The following is a 20,633-nucleotide window of genomic DNA, read 5'->3' on the forward strand; positions in this document are numbered from 1 at the left end:
GATCCTCTACATAGAAAACCCTAAAGACTCTACTAGAAAATTACTAGAGCTAATCAATGAATATAGTAAAGTTGCAGGATACAAAATTAACACAAAGAAATCCCTTGCATTCCTATACACTAATGATGAGAAAACAAAAAGAGAAATTAAGGAAACAATACCATTCACCATTGCAACAAAAAGAATAAAATACTTAGGAGTATAACTACCTAAAGAAACAAAAGACCTATACATAGAAAACTATAAAACACTGATGAAAGAAATCAAAGAGGACACAAACAGATGGAGAAATATACTGTGTTCATGGATTGGAAGAACCAATATTGTTAAAATGACTATACCACCCAAAGCAATCTATAGATTCAGTGCAATCCCTATCAAGCTACCAACGGTATTTTTCACAGAACTAGAACAAATAATTTCACAATTTGTATGGACATACAAAAAAACCTCGAATAGCCAAAGTAATCTTGAGAAAGAAGAATGGAAGTGGAGGAATCAACCTGCCTGACTTCAGACTATACTACAAAGCCACAGTCATCAAGATGGTATGGTACTGGCACAAAGACAGAAATATAGATCAGTGGAACAGAATAGAAAGCCCAGAGATAAATCCACGAAACTATGGACACCTTATCTTCGACAAAGGAGGCAAGGATATACAATGGAAAAAAGACAACCTCTAACAAGTGGTGCTGGGAAAACTGGTCAACCACTTGTAAAAGAATGAAACTAGAACACTTTCTAACACCATACACAAAAATCAACTCAAAATGGATTAAAGATCTAAATGTAAGACCAGAAACCATCAAACTCCTAGAGGAGAACATAGGCAAAACACTCTCCGACATAAATCACAGCAGGATCCTTTATGATCCACCTCCCAGAATATTGGAAATAAAAGCAAAAATAAACAAATGGGACCTAATGAAACTTAAAAGCTTTTGCACAACAAAGGAAACTATAAGCAAGGTGAAAAGACAGCCCTCAGAATGGGAGAAAATAATAACAAACGAAGCAACAAAGGATTAATCTCAAAAATATACAAGCAACTCCTGCAGCTCAATTTCGGAAAAATAAATAACCCAATCAAAAAATGGGCCAAAGAACTAAACAGACATTTCTCCAAAGAAGACATACAGATGGCTAACAAACACATGAAAAGATGCTCAACATCACTCATTATCAGAGAAAAGCAAATCAAAACCACAATGAGATACCATTACACGCCAGTCAGGATGGCTGCTATCCAAAAGTCTACAAGCAATAAATGCTGGAGAGGGTGTGGAGAAAACAGAACCCTCTTACACTGTTGGTGGGAATGCAAACTAGTATAGCCGCTATGGAGAACAGTGTGGAGATTCCTTAAAAAACTGGAAATAGAACTGCCATATGACCCAGCAATCCCACTCCTGGGCATACACACCGAGGAAACGAGATCTGAAAGAGACACATGCACCCCAATGTTCATCGCAGCACTGTTTATAATAGCAAGGACATGGAAGCAACCTAGATGCCCATCAGCAGATGAATGGATAAGGAAGCTGTGGTACATATACACCATGGAATATTACTCAGCCATTAAAAAGAATTCATTTGAATCAGTACTAATAAGATGGATGAAACTGAAGCCTGTTATACAGAGTGAAGTAAGCCAGAAAGATAAAGACCAATACAGCATACTAACACATATATATGGAATTTAGAAAGATGGTAATGATAACCCTATATGCAAAACAGGCAAAGAGACACAGATGTACAGAACAGACTTTTGGACTCTGTGGGAGAAGGTGAGGGTGGGATGTTCTGAGAGAATAGCATTGAAACAAGTATACTATCAAGGGTGAAACAGATCACCAGCCCAGGTTGGATACATGAACAAGTGCTCAGGGCTGGTGCACTGGGAAAACCCAGAGGGATGGGATGGGGATGGAGGCGGGAGGGGGCATCAGGATGGGGAACACATGTAAACCCATGGCTGATTCATGTCAATGTATGGCAAAAACCACTACAATATTGTAAAGTAATTAGCCTCCAACTAATAAAAACAAATGGAAAAAAAAAAAAAGACAAGGGATCCAAGGGTTTTTAAAAAGGCAAAGGGAAAGCCAAGAGTAATGGTGAAGGAAAATCCCAGGTCAGAGCTATTCAATGAACCCAGAGAAAAAGCAGTACAGGTTAGAGTTGGGAACAAAAAGCTCCAGGAGGAATGTGTCAAGAAAAAGATTATAGAATCAACAGATTACTGAATGCATGCAGATCTAGTGAAATAACTTTTAAAACTACCAGACCGTGGAGATACAAAAGAAATTAGCTACTCTAGAAAAAAAGAAAAATGGTTTTCAAGAAAGTATAATCATAGTACATTCACTGGTTCAGCCAGGAACAATAAATAATCTAATTACACTCAAAAAAAAAATCTGATCAATCCTCTGGATCCAACTGCTAGAAGGCAGAGGAACATATGCAAAAATTACATCATAATTATATAACCCTATAGGGCAAATGCCCAGAGTTATGCAGCTCAAAAACTGTAAGACTAGAGACAGAGGACAAACCTATAAAAATCTTAGAAGATATATAAAATTTAAATGACAAGTTATACATTATAGCATGTACAAAGACACAGTTGGGCCATAAAAGTGTCAACATGTGCAAAGAAGTAATTTAATATAAAAATTAGAAGAGTGGTAACTGATGTGGAGATGTGAGGACTATGACAAGACAGGATATGAAGGGTATTCTGGAATGACTGGTAAACTTGTATTTCTTGATTTGGGTAACAGTTCAAGAGTACCACCCTTAAACACTTCATTAAGTTTCACATTATTTTGTATGGTTTTATGTATCTGTTTTAAGTTTTAAAAAGCTAACTTTTCATTTTATGGGGGTCGTCTGATTCTTTTATTATTATTATTGATGTTATACTTAATAATTTTGAAAGTAGTCATACAAAGTAATTTAATGAGAAGTTTAAAAGAAGGGAGTGTCAAGGGCACAGTCCCTCTTTTTACCAGTTAGAATTCACTATTTCCGTCTACTCCAGTTTCTCAGTAGTCAAGTATGGATGTGAGGGCTGGACCATAAAGAAGGCTAAGCACTGAAGAATTGATGCCTTCGAACTATGGTGCTGGAGAAGATTCTTCAGAGTCTCTTGGACTGCAAGGAGATCAGACCATTCAAACCTAAAGGAAATCAACCCTGAACATTCATTGGAAGGACTGATGCTAAAGCTCCGAAACTTTGGCCACCTGATGCAAAGAGTTGAATAACTGGAAAGGACTCTGATGCTGGGAAAGACTGAGGGCAGAGGATGAGATGGTTGGATGGCATCACCTTCTCAATGGACATGAGTTTGAGCAAACTCCAGGAGATAATGAAGGACACAGAAGCCTGGCCTGCTGCAGTCCATGAAGTTGCAAACATGACTGAGCAACTGAAGAACAACTCCAATTTTAAGAGAATGACTGCTCTGGGGTTTGAAGAAGCATTAAAAGCCTGTCAATAACCAAGTGCTATTGTTTATTAGTGTTGTTTTATAAAAAGCTAAATTTTTTTAAATGGAAGGAGTTGCATTGGATTCCATCAGAAACTTGTGAAAACGCCTGTCTGGGACCACTTTGAAAATTATACTGTATCCCTTAATTATCAAAATGATTCCTTGAAGCACATAATATTATTCCCCTCATCTGTACTTGAAAAAATTGAAGGGCAGAGAAAGTAATGTTTGACCAGTCATATGATTAATAATTGAGCTTAAATTCATACCCAAGAAGTTTACCTCCAGGGCCTGAGTGCCAAACTACTACTTTTACTTCCTCTAATGAATAAAGGAAACATAAAAAGAATACAGCTATAAAAAACAGAGGATATTTTAAAATTGTAAGACTATATTTAATAATATATATGTATCATAAATGATAATAAAGTCTAGATTAAATAAATAAAAAATAAACTGAATGAAATGCAAAAAAAAAAAACTTAAATAGGGAAAAAAAACCTTCAGGGGAAAATATCGAAAATCTACTGCTAAAACTGTTATAAGGCTAAAGACTTTTAGGGAAAATTTCTATGAAATCATTAAAGATAACAGAGTATCTATGCTATATAAACTATAAAAAATTTAGAAAAAGATATTTTTCTCCACTTCATCTTACAATGCTAATAATACCCTGATGCCCAAACTAAAGAAGAATAGAACAACAACAAAAAAACTTGGCCATATCATTTACAGTTGTATCATTACAAGCTGTATAAACAGAGATAGGTTAGATTATGCTGAAGTAACAAACAATTGTGAAATTCCAGTGGCTTAAACACAAACATCTATTTCCTGCTCCTACTCCATTAAAATGTACCTACAGGTTCTGTTTAACATGATCATTTGTTAAATGATTAATTAATTAACATCATTAACATTTTGGAACTCGGGTTGATATAAATTCTAGAATCTGCAACATTCTTAGCTTTAGTAGTAAAGGAAAAGAGAGAGTGAAGGGAAGCATAAACTGGCTCCTAAAGCTTCCACACATGACAGATTCATGCTTCACTGACCTTAGAAAATCACAAAGCCACATCTAGGTTAGGAAGTCAGGAGTGTGACATCAGGAAAATGGCAGAATAGGAAACCCTTACAATACAAGGACCAATTACCTTTGCATTTATGGGTAAATTTGTGAAACCCTCTAGCAATAATCCTTTCTCCCATCACCACTAAATAGGAGGAGAATGTCAACTTCCACCTTGCCTATGGGAAGGGAAGAAATGGACTAAACTGTGTGTTCAAAGTTGGGGCTATCTATGGGACTGATTTCTATCTGGCTTCAGTCTCAACACTGGCAGGAAAGGGCCCAAGGTTGGGAGCTGCTAAGAACAAAGGTGATAATATGGCCTAGTCCACACTCAGTGGTCATAGCCACTCTCTCAGCTCAGTGAAAAGCAAGCAGGCAAGCCTCCCACCCCAAATTCCCAGGTTCTTCCTGGGGAGGAAAAGAAGTGTAACATTCATCCACATTTCAGCTTTTCAGAGGAATGCCTGAGGCACTAGTTTCTGTATTGTCTGTCTTGATGTATGGATGATACTCAGTATATTCTAGTTGTTTAGGGAGTAGAGAACAAGTATGACACTTTAGACCACTAGGCACTCAAAGTCAAAGCTCCTCTCCAGAGCTCAGAACAACACAATTGGGAAAATAGCTACCAGAGTCTCTCTGGAGAACGAAGGAGAAGACTCAGATATATGTCCAGTGTTCAGACATCTCACACAACTATGGAGGAACTGGTATCTGACTGTGTCTCTCAGAGCACTGACAGGCCTCCACATACATTACATTCCTGGGGACTTCTGAAGGCAAAACCAACGACCAGGAGTTGGGTGCTGTGCTGTTCAGATGTCAACACCAAGCGTCAAGGGACAAGAAGAAAGAAACATGGTCCAATAAAAGGCTTCAGAAACATATCTTTAAAAATGTATGTATATGAATAGCCTGACAGATTTCAAAATGCTCATTATAAAACCTCTCAGCTACCTGAATACAATGTTGTAAGAACAAAGTGAGCATTTCAACAAAGAGAGGAAATACTTTAAACACACACAAATTTTGGAGCTAAAGAATAAAATAATTGAAATTTTAAAATTTATTAGAGGAGTTCAACAGGTAATTTGTTAAAACAGAAGAAAGAATCAGCAAGCTTGAAGACAGGTGACTTGATTTCATCTAATCATGAAAGCAAAAGGATAAAAATAAATGTAAAGAACACAAAGGAGTAATAGGACATCATAAAACAGACCAGGATATATATATATATATATATATATTACTGAATCCTAGAAGGAAAAGAGAGAAAGGGACAGAAAGTTTATTAAACATAATAGCTTAAAACTCACCAAATCTGGAAAATAAAACTGATACCCAAATTGAAAAAGTCTAACTGCTTCCCAAAAGGAAACCTAAAGAAGTTAACACTAAAACACATTATCATCGAAATAAAAAAGTCTAAGAGAATTTTGAAATCACTAAGAGAAAAGTGATTTTTCACAAACAAGGAACCCCTACAGTACTACCAACAGATTACTCAGCAGAACCTTTGCAGGCCAGAAAGTTGAGGGAAGATACAAGCACAGAAGAAAAAAACCCTGTCAACTAAGAATATTATATCCAGCAAAACAAGTCTTCAAAAACAAAGCAAAAATAAAGAATTTCCCAGACAGAAACTCAAGAGCTTATCAGCACTAGATGTGGGCTACAAGGAATACCAAAGGGAGTCATTCAAATTGAAGTTAATAGAAGCTAAACATAAACACAAAAGTACATTAAACATAATTATTAATAAATATAAAATATAAAAAGATATAATTTGTAACAATAAAAATGTTAAAAGGAGGGGAGTAAAACTGTGTGAACTTGAAATTAAATTATCAATATAAAACAGACTTATAACCATAGAATGCTTTATGTAAGCCTTATATTATAGCAACCACAAACAAAATGCCTATAAAAGATATGAGACAATAAGAAAATACAATGAAAATTTTAAAAAGTCAATAAAGCAAATAGGAAAGAACAAGAGGAAAACAGAGACAAAAAGCTAAAAAGAGATTAAAACAAAACAAAATGATCACAGTAAATCTTTTCCTATCAATAAGGACTTTAAATATAAATACATTTCCCAATCAAAAGATACCTATTTCTCTCTCATGCACACACTGGTTTTTTAGTATCTGAATCGGTTTTTTTAAAATATCCATCTATATGCCATCTAGAAGAAACTAACTTCATGCTTAAAGCTACATGCAGGCTTTCCTTTACATTCCTTCCCTCACATTCCTTCACATGAAAGTGAAGAAATTAAAAAGATATTCCACATAAATGCTAGCCAAATGAGAGGAAGAATGAGAGAACTTATATCAGACAAAACAGACTTTAAGACAAAAGGTGCCAAATGATACAAAGAAGGACATCATATAATAGTAAAAAGGGCCAATTCACCAAGAAGATATAATACTTACAAATATACATGCACCCAATATCAGAACCTCTAAATATAATGAAGCAAACATTGACAGAACTGATAGAACAAAGAAACAGTAACATAATAACAACAGTGAATTTCAATACCCATTTTCAATAACAGATAGAACATCCAAGCAAAATATCAATGAGGAGTGATGTCAAAATGGCAAAATAGGACATTTGTACCCTTTCCCCCAAAGGACACTAATTTTTACAATTATACTCAGATGAAAGTTTCTGTGAAATTCTGGGAATATAGCAGAGAATTTCCAGCACAGTGTTGGAGCAATGACAACAACAACAAAAATCCAAGATTTTATGCGATAAAGAGTGTAAAAAGATGACCACCTCTTTACCCACATCACTCCATGGAAGCACAGCTCAGTCCCGAGAGACTTTCTTGGCCTATCATTTTTCTCATGGGAGAAAGTGAGAGCATGTGACTGACTGACTGGCTGGCTTTACTAGCTATTCAGGATGAACCAAAGAGCCCAACTTCTTTCTTACTCTATTCAGAAAAGTGAGGTGCCCTAAAAATTATAAAGTACAGAGGGGGTTTGGAGAACAGTATCCAGGACTCTTGGAGGTATCAAAGAAATGTTATGGGAAGCACATAAAATTTTAGCATGCAGCACCACTTTAGGAAAAGCAAACAAACAGGAGTCTGTCAGCACCCAGCATGACTTTGCAGGATGGAGAGAAGAATTCCCCCTCCCTAAAAAACATCCCTTCCAGATGTTCAAGCTGGTTTTAGAAAAGGCAGAGGAATCAGAGATCAAATTGCTAACATCCACTGGATCATCGAAAAAGCAAGAGAGTTCCAGAAAAAACATCTATTTCTGCTTTATTGACTATGCCAAAGCCTTTGACTGTGTGGATCACAACAAACTGTGGAAAATTCTTCAAGAGATGGGAATATCAGACCAACTGACCTGCCTCTTGAGAAATCTGTATGCAGGTCAGGAAGCAACAGTTAGAACTGGACATGGAACAACAGACTGGTTCCAAATAGGAAAAGGAGTACGTCAAGGCTGTATATTGTCAACCTGCTTATTTAACTTCTATGCAGAGTATATCATGCGAAATGCTGGACAGGATGAAGCACAAGCTGGAATCAAGATTGCCGGGAGAAATATCAATAACCTCAGATACGCAGATGACACCACCCTTATGGCAGAAAGTGAAGAGGAACTAACAAGCCTCTTGATGAAAGTGAAAGAGGAGAGTGAAAAAGTTGGCTTAAAGCTCAACATTCACAAAACTAAGATCATGGCATCTGGTCCCATCACTTCATGGCAAATAGATGGAGAAACAGTGGCTGACTTTATTTTTCTGGGCTCCAAAATCACTGCAGATGGTGATTGCAGCCATGAAATTAAAAGACGCTTACTCCTTGGAAGGAATGTTATGACCAACCTAGGCAGCATATTAAAAAGAAGAGACATTACTTTGCCAACAAAGGCCTGTCTAATCAAGGCTATGGTTTTTCTAGTGGTCATGTATGGATGTGAGATTTGGACTAATAAGAAAGCTGAGCACCAAAGAATTGATGCTTTTGAACTGTGGTGTTGGAGAAGACTCTTGAGAGTCCCTTGGACTGCAAGGAGATCCAACCAGTCCATCCTAAAGGAAATCAGTCCTGGGTGTTCACTGGAAGGACTGATGTTGAAGCTGAAACTCCAATACTTTGGCCACCTGATGCGAAGAGCTGGCTCATTTGAAAAAAACCCTGATGCTGGGAAAGACTGAGGGCAGGAGGAGAAAGGGACAACAGAGGATGAGATAGTTGGATGGCATCACTGACTTGATGGATATGGGTTTGGGTGGACTCCGGGAGTTGGTGATGGACAGGGAGGCCTGGCATGCTGCAGCTCATGGGGTCGCAAAGAGTTGGACACGACTGAGCGACTGAACTGAACTGAAAAATGACAAGAAGTGTGGAGTAGGCACATCCCTAGAACAGATCTGAGAAAGTCCCAGAATACCCAGGAGATCGGACAGATGAAGGTATTTCTGTCATCAAGTTAATAAGTAAAAACTGAAAGATGCACCTTCAGTTCAACAAACAACAAAACCAGGAAAGCAAGATATCAAGGTACATGAAAAATCAAGGAAACATGACATCACCAAAGAAATAAATAATTCTCTAGTAACCAAGCCCAAAGAAATCAATTTATGTACTTAGACTGAAAAATAATTTTTAAAAATGTTTAAGGAATCTCTGAGAAAACACAATCCAATAAAATCAGGAAATAATACATGAACAAAAAGGTTTAAGAGAGATAAAAAAAACATAGTAGAGACGCAAACTAATTATGGAGCTGAAGAATATAATTAACAAAATGAAAAATGCAAGAAAGAACATCACCATCAGAATGCATCAAGTTAAAGAAAAAAAATCTGTGAAGTAGATGATGGGTGGACTGAAATTATAAGGTAAAAGGAAAACAACAACAAAAGAATAAGAAAGAGTAAAGAAAGCCTACCTGAACTATGGGTTTACAATTAAAAGAAACAATCTCCAGATTATTGGAATTTCAGGAGAAGAGTGGGAGAAAGGGTATAAAGCTTATTTAAAAGTAATGGCTGAGAACTTCCATCTGAAGAGAGATTTGGACATCTAGGTTCATGAGCAAATAAGTTACCCCAAAATTTCAACCCAAAATGAACATTTCCAAGACATTATAAAAAATGTCTAAAATCAAAGACAAAGAGAATTTTAAAACCAGCAATAGAAAAAAATTTCTCATATACAAGGGAGATTTAAGTCTATCTGTGGATTTCTCAGCAAAAGCCCTGTGGGCCAGAAGACAGTGGGATAATATGTTCAAAGGGCTGAAAGGGGAAAAAAAACTTTCAATCAAGAATATTTTAACTGGTAAAACTATCCTTCAAAAATGAGGGAGACTTTGCAGCCAATTTAGCCAAATGCACTCTTTTCCCAGGGGGACTCAGTGTGCAGTGGCTGCAAACAGCAGCCTCCTCAGTAGTTTATGCAGCCTGTTGCCTGTAGAGGTTGCCCTAAGGGACCCTAGCGTCAGCCCTTTCCAGTGAACATTCATGAATGGCAGGCTGTCCCCAGTCCAGGCTCCAGATAGGTACGTGCAGTGACTTTGGAAAGCCCCAGGGCACAGTGGCCAGGGTCTGCATTAGGCAACTCATAACATCCATCCACACCAAGCTACAGAACAAGAAGCATGCAATTGAGGCCCTCTACAGGGCTTCCCTTGTGTCTCAGCTGGTAAAGAATCCGCCAGCCATGTGGGAGACCTGGGTTTGATCCCTGGGTGGGGAAGATCCCCTGGAGAAGGAAAAGGCTACCCACTCCAGTATTCTTGCCTGGAGAATTCCATATACTCTATAGTTCATGGAGTCACAAAGAGTCAGACACAACTGAGCAACTTTCACTTTTTCACAAGGCCAAGTTCCCTGGCCACTAGAAGATTCTCATCTCTAAGAAGTGGGGATTTACTAGTTTAATGCAGATAAATTTGAAAACATGGTGGCAGAAAAGCAGCTCATCCCAGATGGTTGTGGGGGTCAAACACATCCCTAATCATGGCCCTCTGGATAAATGGTGGGCTTCACATTCATGAAAGTCTTGGCACTGTCCCCTCCTTACTGATGCCCATCAGCAAATCCTACAGCAAATGGAGAGACAGACTGTCACAAACACAAGGTGAGAAAGTCATTCATCACTAGACTAATGTTATATTAGAAATGTTAAAATTATTCAATGTGAAATGAAAGAATGGTAATTAGTAACATATGAGCATATGAAAATGTAAAACACACTGGTAAAGGTAGATATATAGGCAAACTCAGAAAAACCTAATACTGTAATATAGTGATGTGTTGATCACTCAGCTGAGTATGAAAGCTAAATGACAAAATTGTCAAAAGTAAGTAACTATAATAATTTGATTATGGATTCACAATATAAAGAGAGGTAAACTGTTACATCAAAATATAGGGTGGTTGTAGAAGGGTAGCATTTTTATATATAATCAAAGCTAAGACATTATCAGCTTAAATAGATTGTAACATCTACAAGATGTTTCATGTAAGCCTCATGAAAATGATAAGCAAAATTCTACAGTTGATACTTAAAAAATTAAGAAATGGGATGTAAAGGGTACCACTATGGACAATCATTAATTCACAGAGGAAGACAGAAAGAGAGGAAGAAGAGAACACAGGAAATACAAAATAGTCAGAAAATAATAAGAAAGCATTACCCAGTCCTTACCTCTCAGTAAATATTTTAAATGTAAATGGAATATATTCACCAATAAAAAATTTAAAGTGGCTGAATAAATAAAAACAAGATCCAAATACATACTGTCTCTATAAGACTCACTTCGTCTTTAAGGACACATAGACTCAGGCTGAAAACATGAAGAAGACATTCTATGCACATGGAAACCAAAGGGAGCAGGAGAGCTATACTCCTATCAGAAAAAACAGACTTTAAATCAAAAACTGTAATAAGAGACAAAGAAGGTAATTATATGATGATAAAGGGGTTAATTCATCAAGAAAACATAACAACCATAAGTACAAATGCTCCCAACATCAAAGCATCTAAACACATTAACACATTATTAATGGGGGATTTTTGCAGAAACTAACCAGAAACTAAATTCCTATGGCCAGAAATTTGTTATGTAGGTGAAAACACTGAAACATCGATAGTCAATGTTCAGGTAACAAAAGATGTATTAATATGTCTCTGGTCAATAAGTCGCTAAGCAATAACAACAGAACTGAAGGGGAAAAAGAGAAAATACTCCTACAGAAGTAGGGGACTTCAATATATCACTTTCAACAATGGATACAGCATCTAGACAGAAAACGGGTAAGGAAATATTGAACCTGAACTATGCATTAGACCAAGGAGCTCTACCAGACATACACAGAACTTTCTACCAATAGCAGCAGAATACACATGCTTTTCAAGCACACACAGAACATTCTCTAGAGTAGATCATATAATAGGTAACAAATCTTAGCAAACTTAAGAACACAGAAATCATAGCAAGTATGTTTTCCAAACCAGTAGTTCTAGAAAAGAATCCATTATAGAGGAAAAACTCAAATTCACAGGAAAGTGAAAATTAAACAATACACTCCCAAATAACCAGTGAGTAAAAGAACAAATGGAAATAAAATAAAAAATTATATGGAAACAAATGAAAATAACAACATACCAAGACTTATGGTATGAACAAAAGCAGTTCTAAGAAGCAAGTTTGTAGCAATAAATGTCTTTATTAAGAAAAAGATCTCAAACAAACAACCTAACTTTACAAAAAAATACTAGAAAAAGAAGAAAAAAATTCAAGCCCAAAATTATCAGAAGAAAGGAAATCATGATCAGAGCAGAAGTAGACTGGGAGAACAAAAAAAAAAAAAAAAACTTTATTGAGTTTTGAAGTTAAAATTGACAAACTTAAAACTAAGAAATGATAAAAATATTCAAATAAAATAAAAAATTAATGAGGAAAAATTACAATGTATACCACAGGGAAAAAAGCATAAGAGACTACAATAAAAAATTTACACCAACATTGAATAACCAAGAAGAAATTAATAAATTCCAAGAATTTATTATAAATAATAATATAATAAATATTATATAATAATAATATAATAAAATAATAGAATATATATATATATAAAATATATAATAAAAATAGTATAATAAATTCCAAGAAATAGCAATACTCGATCATGGTAAACAGAAAATATGAATAAATCAATAATACTAAGGAAATTGAATCAGTAATAAAAAACTCTCATCAAAGAAAAATCTAGGGTCTGATGGTTTACTAGTTAATTCTACAAAACATTTAGAAAAGAATTAATACCAATTTTTCACAAAGTTTCCAAAAACTGAAGAGGAGAAAACAACCCCTAATTCAATTTATGAGGTTAGCATTACCCTGATAGCAAAGCCAGATACAAACATGATAAGAAAACTGCAGGCCAGTATCTCTAATTAACATAGATGTAAGAATACTCAAAAAATTCTAGCAAACTGAACTCAACAACTCACTAAAAGGAAAATAATCCATGATCGACTGGGATTTATCTGTGGAATGCAAGAGTATTTCAACATACACAAATCAATCATTGTGATATGACATATTAATGGAATAAAAGATTAAAATCATATGATCGTCTGAAAAGATGTAGAACAAGCTTTTGACAAAATTCAATACCCTTTCATAAGAGCTCTCAACAAATTGAGCATAAAAGGAACCTACTTTAGCATAATAAAGACTATATGACAATCCTATATAATATTGTGGAAACCAAACTCATAGAAACCAAAAGTAAAATGGTGGTTACCATAGGCTTGCAAGTGGGAGAAATGGGGAGATAATGGTCAAAAGGTTAACATTTCCAGCTAGAAGATTAATAAGTTCTAAGGAGCTAATGTACAGCCTGATGAGTATATTTAAGTTATTAAAAAAATAGATCTTAAAAATTCTTACCACAAAAATGATGAACGTGTTTAATTAGCCTTATTGTGGTAATTATTTTGTAGTACTGTGTATATAATTACATGTTACATTCCTTAAACTTACAAAACATTATATGTCAAGTATACTTCAATAAAACTGGGGGATCTGACAGGATGAGAAAAAAAGGAAACAAAACTCGTATGTCAATCATACCTGAAAAACAAATAAAGAAAGAAAATCTGTCAAGAAAATAAATAACACAGGTACTTCCCTAGTGGTTCAGTGGTTAGAATGCACCTGCCAACATAGGGGGCATGGGTTCAGTCCCTGGTCTGGGAACTAAGATCCCACATGCTGCAGGGCAACTGAGCCTGCACACCTCAACTACCAATGCCCAGGCACTGAAGCCTGTGCACCACAACTGCTCAGTCCATGCACGCAACGACTGAAGTCTGCACACCCTAGAGACCATGCTCTGCAACAAGAGAAGGCACTGCAGTAAGAAGCCCGTGCACCACAATTAGAGAGAAGCCCTCACTCGCCACAACTAGAGAAAGCCCATGCACAGCAACAAAGACCCAACGCAGCTAAAATTTTTTTAATTAATTTTTTTAATTTAATAAAAGGTATTGGTGAAATTAGAAAATACAAATAAATGAAAAGACATCTTGTGTTCATGGATCAGAAGACTTAACATTGCTAAAATGTCCATTTACCCAAAGAGATCTATAGATTAAATGCAATTCCTATCAAAATTTCAATGGTATTTTTTAAACAGAAAAATGATCCTAAAATTCATGTGGAACACTAAGTATCCTGAATATCCAGAACAATCTTGATCACATATCATGATTTCAAAACATGTTACAAAGCTATGCTAATTAAAATAGTTGATACTGGCATAACAGCAGACACAGGCCAGAAAAAGAAAATAACTAAAAAATAAACTCATGCATATATAGTCAACTGATCAGTGACAAAGGTGCCAATAATACACAATGGGGAAAGGATAATCTCTTTAAGAAATAATGTTGGAAAAACTGGATATCCACAGGAAAAAGAATGAAATTAGACTCATATCTTACCCAAACCAGAAAAAGTAAACTCAAAATGGATCAAAAACTTAAACGTAAAACCCAAAACTATAAAAATCCTAGAAGGAAACATAGGAGAAAAGCTGTATGACATTGGTCTAGGCAATTATTTCTTAGATATGACATCAAAAGTACCAGCAACAAAAGCAAAAATCAACAAGTGGAACTGCACCAAACTAAAAAGCTATGCATGGCAAAGTAAACTGAGTAAAAAGTCAGTCTTTGGCATGGGAAAAATACTTGCAAACCACATATGCAATAAGGGTTTAATTTAAAAATATAAGAAACTCCTAACACCAAACAACAACAAAACAAACAAATTAAAAAATAGGCAAAATACCTGAATAGATATTTCTCCAGAGAAGAGATAAAAATGGCCCAGAGGTTTTTAAGAATGTGCTCAATATCACTAATCATCAGAGAAATACAAATAAACCACAATGAGACATCATCTCACACTTATTTGGATGGCTGTTTTCAAAAAGACAAAAGATAAGTTGTAGTGAGGATATACACTATTGGTAGGAATGTACAAGGGTATGGCCACTTGGAAAACAGTACAGTGGTATCTCAAAAATTAATAACTGCTATATGATCCAACAATCCAACATCTGTATTTAATATCCAAAGGAACTGAAATCAGGACTGACAAGATATTTATCCTTTCATATTCACTGTAGCACTATTCACAATAGCCAAGATGGGGAAGCAGCCTAAATATCCATCAGTGTGAATGGATAAAGAAAATGTAGTACATATATACAATGGAATATTATTCAGTCTTTAAAAGGAAGGAAATCTTGTTATAAGTGACAACACAGGTGAACCTCATGAACATTATGTGAAATAAGCCTACCATAGAAGAACAAATACTGCAGGATTCCATTTATATGAGGTATTAAAGTAGTCAAACTCCTAACAAAAGAGGAGAATGGTAGATCCCATGGGTTGGAAGCAGGGGAAAATGGAAAGTTGCTGTTCATTAAGTATAAAATTTGAGGTATGCAAGATAAGGGAGTTCTAGATAACTTCTGCAAAACATTGTGTTTATAGTTAACAACACTATACTATTAACTTTATATGATTTTGCATCTAAATTTCCCAGATAATTAACTATTACAATTGACAGAATCATTAAAGTAATACGACCTTCTCAACAGAAGCAGAGATTTAATTACACTTAAGAAAATCTCTGTCCATTCATATCTAACTACTAAGCTAACTGCACAGGGACTTCAGTGGCCACACACAATGAAGAATGCAGCCTTTACAGGCTAGCCCAATAAACTTATTAAACAACCAAATAAATACAAACCCTGTAGAAGAGCTATCTAATTTCCAGAGTTGCCAATTATATTTAAAATGGTTAGTCTTCAATCAAAAAAATATGAGACATGCAAAGACACAAAAGAGTGCTAGTATACAGGACAGAATGAAAGCAGTCAATAGAACCTCTCAATGAAGAAGCCCAGACACTGAACTTACTAGACAAAGATTTTAAACCAGGTTTCTGAAATATGTTCAAATAACTAAAGAAAACTATGTCTAAAGAATGAAAGTATAAATATTATTTCATCCATCAGAGAATATCAATAACATGATAGAGATTTTTTAAAAGAATCAAAAAGAAATTCTGGAATCAAAAGAAAAATAACTGAAATGGAAAGATAAGTTTAAAGGTTGGGTTAAAAAGGGAAAGACTTCATGAGTGAAACTGAACAGAGGTAAACTGAGATTATCCAGTCTGAGGACCATGAAGAGAAACAAACAGAGCCTCAGAGATTGATGGAAACAAGAGTATCAACGTAAGCATAATGGGCAACAAAGAGGAAAAGCAGAGAAAGAAGAAAGAATCTGTGAAGAAATAATGATCAGTAACTTCCCCAATATTATGAAAAACAGTAATCTTCACATAAAGTAGCTCAACAAGCCCAAAGTAAAGCATACTCAATGAGATCCACACATACACATATCATTGTCAAGCTATCAAAAACAGTTTCCTAGAAATTCCAACATTCTGAATTTGAGGTGGGATTTTTGAGATTAAAACTTCATCTTCAAGTGACATATTTTCATCTGATATCCATTTTCTCAACTATAAGAAAAGAAGATTTTAATCCACTAAAACAGTAAACTTTTACTGTGAAGCTTCTGAATTAAGATAGACCAAGTATCACCTAAAGTTTCCTTTCATTTTTGTAACAATTTAAGCAAATGATCACAATCTTTTAAAAGATCAAAATATAAGACAGGACTATGATGTTTAGTATAACCATGACAGTGTTTCTATTGAAAGAACGTGTAGGCACTCTGTTATTTCATACATATACTTAAAAGTTGAAGGTAAACTTCATTTTTCTAAGTATATTCACTTTTTTAAAGTTTTCACATTTTAAACCATGAGATTGATTTTAAAATTGAAATAAAAATAATGGTTCAACATTCATGTAAAAATGAAAAATGGAATAGTGGGGAAAAACAAAGTATCTGAGGATATTTATATCCAATATATTTATAGTTTTAATAATTATAGATTATGTGTTCCTGGAATAAAGGAAAAAATATTGGATTTGTAAACAATCTGACTATAAACTATTTATAAGATATACCACACCAAAGTTTAATAATACAGAAAGGTGAAAAGCAAATATATGAAAAAAAGATATGTATGCACATATTAATCAAAATAAAACTGCTATAGTTACGTCATCAGACAATACAGAATTTAAGTCAAAGGAACTTACCAAAGATTAAGATGGTCTATTTAATAAAAAGTTGAGTTCACCAGAAACATGAACTTTTAAAAAACTGTATATGTTAATAACACAGGCAGTATAAGGAGGCCAGTAATACAAAAATAGATAAATCCAAAATTATAGCAAAAGAATTCAATATGCATGTTTCAGCAAATGGTAGAATGAACCAAAAATTCAAGAAAACCAAGAAATAAAAATATTTTTTAATATAACTTTTAAAAATTTTGCAGTGATATTGTAAGTCTGAATCAGGCTACATATTCCACTTAATTAAAATCAATTAATTCAATTAAAATAATTTAATAATTTTTATAATAATATTTACTACTGAATTTTTTCTCTCAACTCTAAGTACTATGTAAAATATTTTATCTGATACTTCATGCATACTCTGAGCTATGACTTTCATATGCACTGGACAACCAGATATGTGCTGTAAGCACTATATGCAATATATGTTAATTACCCAATAATATTTTACCTCATTTATTAAAATATAAACAAATCACACTCTGTGGTAATAAAGTATTAAAAAAGATTATCAAAGAATAAACATATGTGACCACATTTTTCACTTCTGTAAATAGAATCAGTCTTGTTTAGATATTCAGAGATATCAATGATCTAAAGTGAATAATAATTTAATATTGGCTAACACTATTTAAAATATTATTTCACTTTCTTGGCATATTCACATTTTAGAATAAAGTTAAAATTTGCAGTGTCAGATATGTCTAAGAAAAAATACGTAATGATACAAATATACATCAGAAAGAGGGTAAAAGAAACTTACAAAGTAGGAAGAATTGAAGCACAAAGAAAACAGTATAACTTAAATCTCAAATCACCAAAATTCGATGAAGTGTGACTATGAGTGCTAATTAAGAGACAAAGATACAGGGACTTCCCTTGTGGTCCAGTGATTGAGACTCCACCTTACAACGCAGGGGACTTGGGTTTGATCCCTGGTCAGGGAACTAAGATCCTACACACATGGTACAACTAAGCCCATTTGCCAAAACTAATACCCAACAAAGCCAAATAAAGAAATATTCAAAGAAAAAAGACAAACATATCAAGCTGAATTTGAAAAATACTATTATCATCTTCACACGAAAAGAAACAGAAAAACCATAATGATACAAAATGATTAAAACAACAGGACAGAAAAAAAACATGTCATGAAAATACCAGTCAGAAGTTAAAGCCACATTAAAAGCAGGCATGGTAGTTATTTATGGCCAAAAAAAAAAAAAAAAAAAACTATAAAAGTGGGTCTCTTATTAGAAAAGGGTCTGTCCTCTTGGGGCTTACCTGGTGGCTCAGATGCTAAAGCATCTGCCTACAATGCAGGAGACCTGGGTTTGACCCCTGGGTTGGCAAGATCCCCTGGAGAAGGAAATCCCACTCCAGTACTCTTGCCTCAAAATTCTAGGAAAAATATTCATTTTAACTTTATATGAATGTTAATGATAAAGTATCATAAGACAAGACTTGACATAAGAACAAAACAGAGTAATTCATAATCATAGCAGGAAATTTAACCCATCCAACTCAGGACTTATAGAACACACAGATAAGTAATCAATGAACAAAATACTTATAGATACATTCATGAACCATGGATCAAAGCTCTCCTGAATTTAACTGAAAATATTTTTCAAGATTTTAAATTAATTACTTACTGTTAAAACTGCCACTTCCTGAAGCTTCACGGCTAATTTGAGACTGCCTGTTTAAAATTGAAGCTATATCCTCATGCAATTGATCACCAATAATCATAGCTTTTGGCTCAGTTATAAGAAATGCTAAACAGAAAAATGGATCTATTATAAAACTTCTGAATATACCAAGTAATCAGCAAAATTTCTTCTAATTCATGCAACACTAAAGGAGGAGGACTGCAAAGCAGTGAATTATAATACATATTCAAACAGACTCTGGAAGGGAAGTAGGCAATTTGTGTGAGCAGTTTTCATGAGTGTGTGTGGAGGCAATCTTGTTATATACTAGTCACTAATCATGCAAATAGCAAACAAAAGTTGATCAAAGGCTTCATTTAGTTTTCAGGTTATCTTAGGGTAGTCACACTTACATCAAAGCATAAAACTTCTATAAAATATATGCACAAATATTTATAATGTGTTGTTCAGTTTTTTTTCTCTTTCTTGATCTTTGTTGCTTTATCTATTATTTAATGAAAATTAAAGAAAAAATATCTTTTAATGAGCTTAACTTCAAATAATTTAAAGTGAAAGTTGCTCAGTCGTGTCCTACTCTTTGCGACCCCACAGACTATACAGTTCATGGAATTCTCCAGGCCAGAATACTGGAGTGGGGAAGCCTTTTCCTTCTTCAAGGGATCTTCCCAACCCAGGGATTGAACCCAGTTCTCCTGCATTACAGGCTAATTCTTTACCAGCTAAGCCACAAGGGAAGCCCAAATAATTTAAAGATGTCTATAATTCTTACCATTGCGTCTATTTGCTCTAGTAGTTCCCTGATACAACAACAGATTTTTAGTTTCTGATGGTGTTTCATTCTTAAACAGAGGATTTTCATCTAATTCTTTCCCAGAAGCTACATAAAGAGATACATTTTAGTCTACTAGATAGATAGAACTATTGTGAAATCTCTATATTTAAAACAAATATACAGCAAATTTTCTCTCATTTTTTAAAAGTTATAACTAAATTGCTGACAAAGGTTCATATAGTCAAAGCTATGACTTTTCCAGTATTCATGTAAGGACATGAGAGTTGGACCATAAACAAGGCTGAGCACTGAAGTGTGCTTTCAAAGTGTGGTGCTGGAGAAGACTCTTGAGAGTCCCTTGGACAGCAAGGAGACCAAACCAGTCAATCCCAAAGGAAATCAACCTTGAATATTCATTGGAAGGACTGATGCTGAAGCTGAAGCTCCAATACTTTGGCTATGGTCATGATGGGTAGAGCTGACTCATTGGAAAAGAACCAGATGCTGGGAAAGATTGAAGGCAAAAGGAGAAGGGGGCAGCAGAGGATGAAATGGCTAGATAGCATCACTGACTCAATGGACATGAATTTAAACAAACTCCAGGAGCTGGAGACAGAGGAGGACAGAAGAGCCTGGCATGCTACAGTCCATGGGGATGTGAATAGTTGTACCTGACTTTGTGACTGTACAGCAACTAAATTATCATAACGCTAGGTCTGACATGAAAATAGTTTTAATGGGGTTGTATTTTATTATTTCTAGGACATAACGTTAAATGAAAAAAAAAGAAAAAGAAGATATCCAGTATGTTACCATTTGAGTAAG

At 34.8% G+C, this 20,633-nt stretch overlaps 1 protein-coding gene and 1 non-coding gene across 16 annotated transcripts in view; one reads left to right on the top strand and one right to left on the bottom strand.

Moving 5' to 3' along the window:
- CCDC7 (coiled-coil domain containing 7) overlaps positions 1–20,633 on the bottom strand; it is a 257,870-nt gene that overhangs the window by 164,042 nt on the left and 73,195 nt on the right. For 12 of the 15 annotated variants that reach the window (XM_070472033.1, XM_070472029.1, XM_070472034.1 and 9 more), the window contains 2 exons: positions 19,806–19,913; positions 19,019–19,141 (listed from right to left, as the gene is read on the bottom strand). The exons of 2 other annotated variants lie outside the window; for them this stretch is intronic. In XM_070472033.1, coding sequence (XP_070328134.1) covers positions 19,019–19,141; positions 19,806–19,913 — 231 coding nt within the window. Of the gene's footprint in view, positions 1–19,018; positions 19,142–19,805; positions 19,914–20,633 lie in introns of those variants that run through there. One more of the 15 variants, XM_020872682.2, reaches the window with a different exon arrangement.
- LOC139036842 (small nucleolar RNA SNORA70) lies at positions 9,923–10,056 on the top strand. The gene has a single exon (XR_011489705.1). It is a non-coding gene; the product is annotated as a small nucleolar RNA SNORA70 (small nucleolar RNA).

This window comes from Odocoileus virginianus, chromosome 9 (assembly GCF_023699985.2).
Source record: "Odocoileus virginianus isolate 20LAN1187 ecotype Illinois chromosome 9, Ovbor_1.2, whole genome shotgun sequence".
Classification (NCBI taxonomy): Eukaryota; Metazoa; Chordata; class Mammalia; order Artiodactyla; family Cervidae; genus Odocoileus; species Odocoileus virginianus.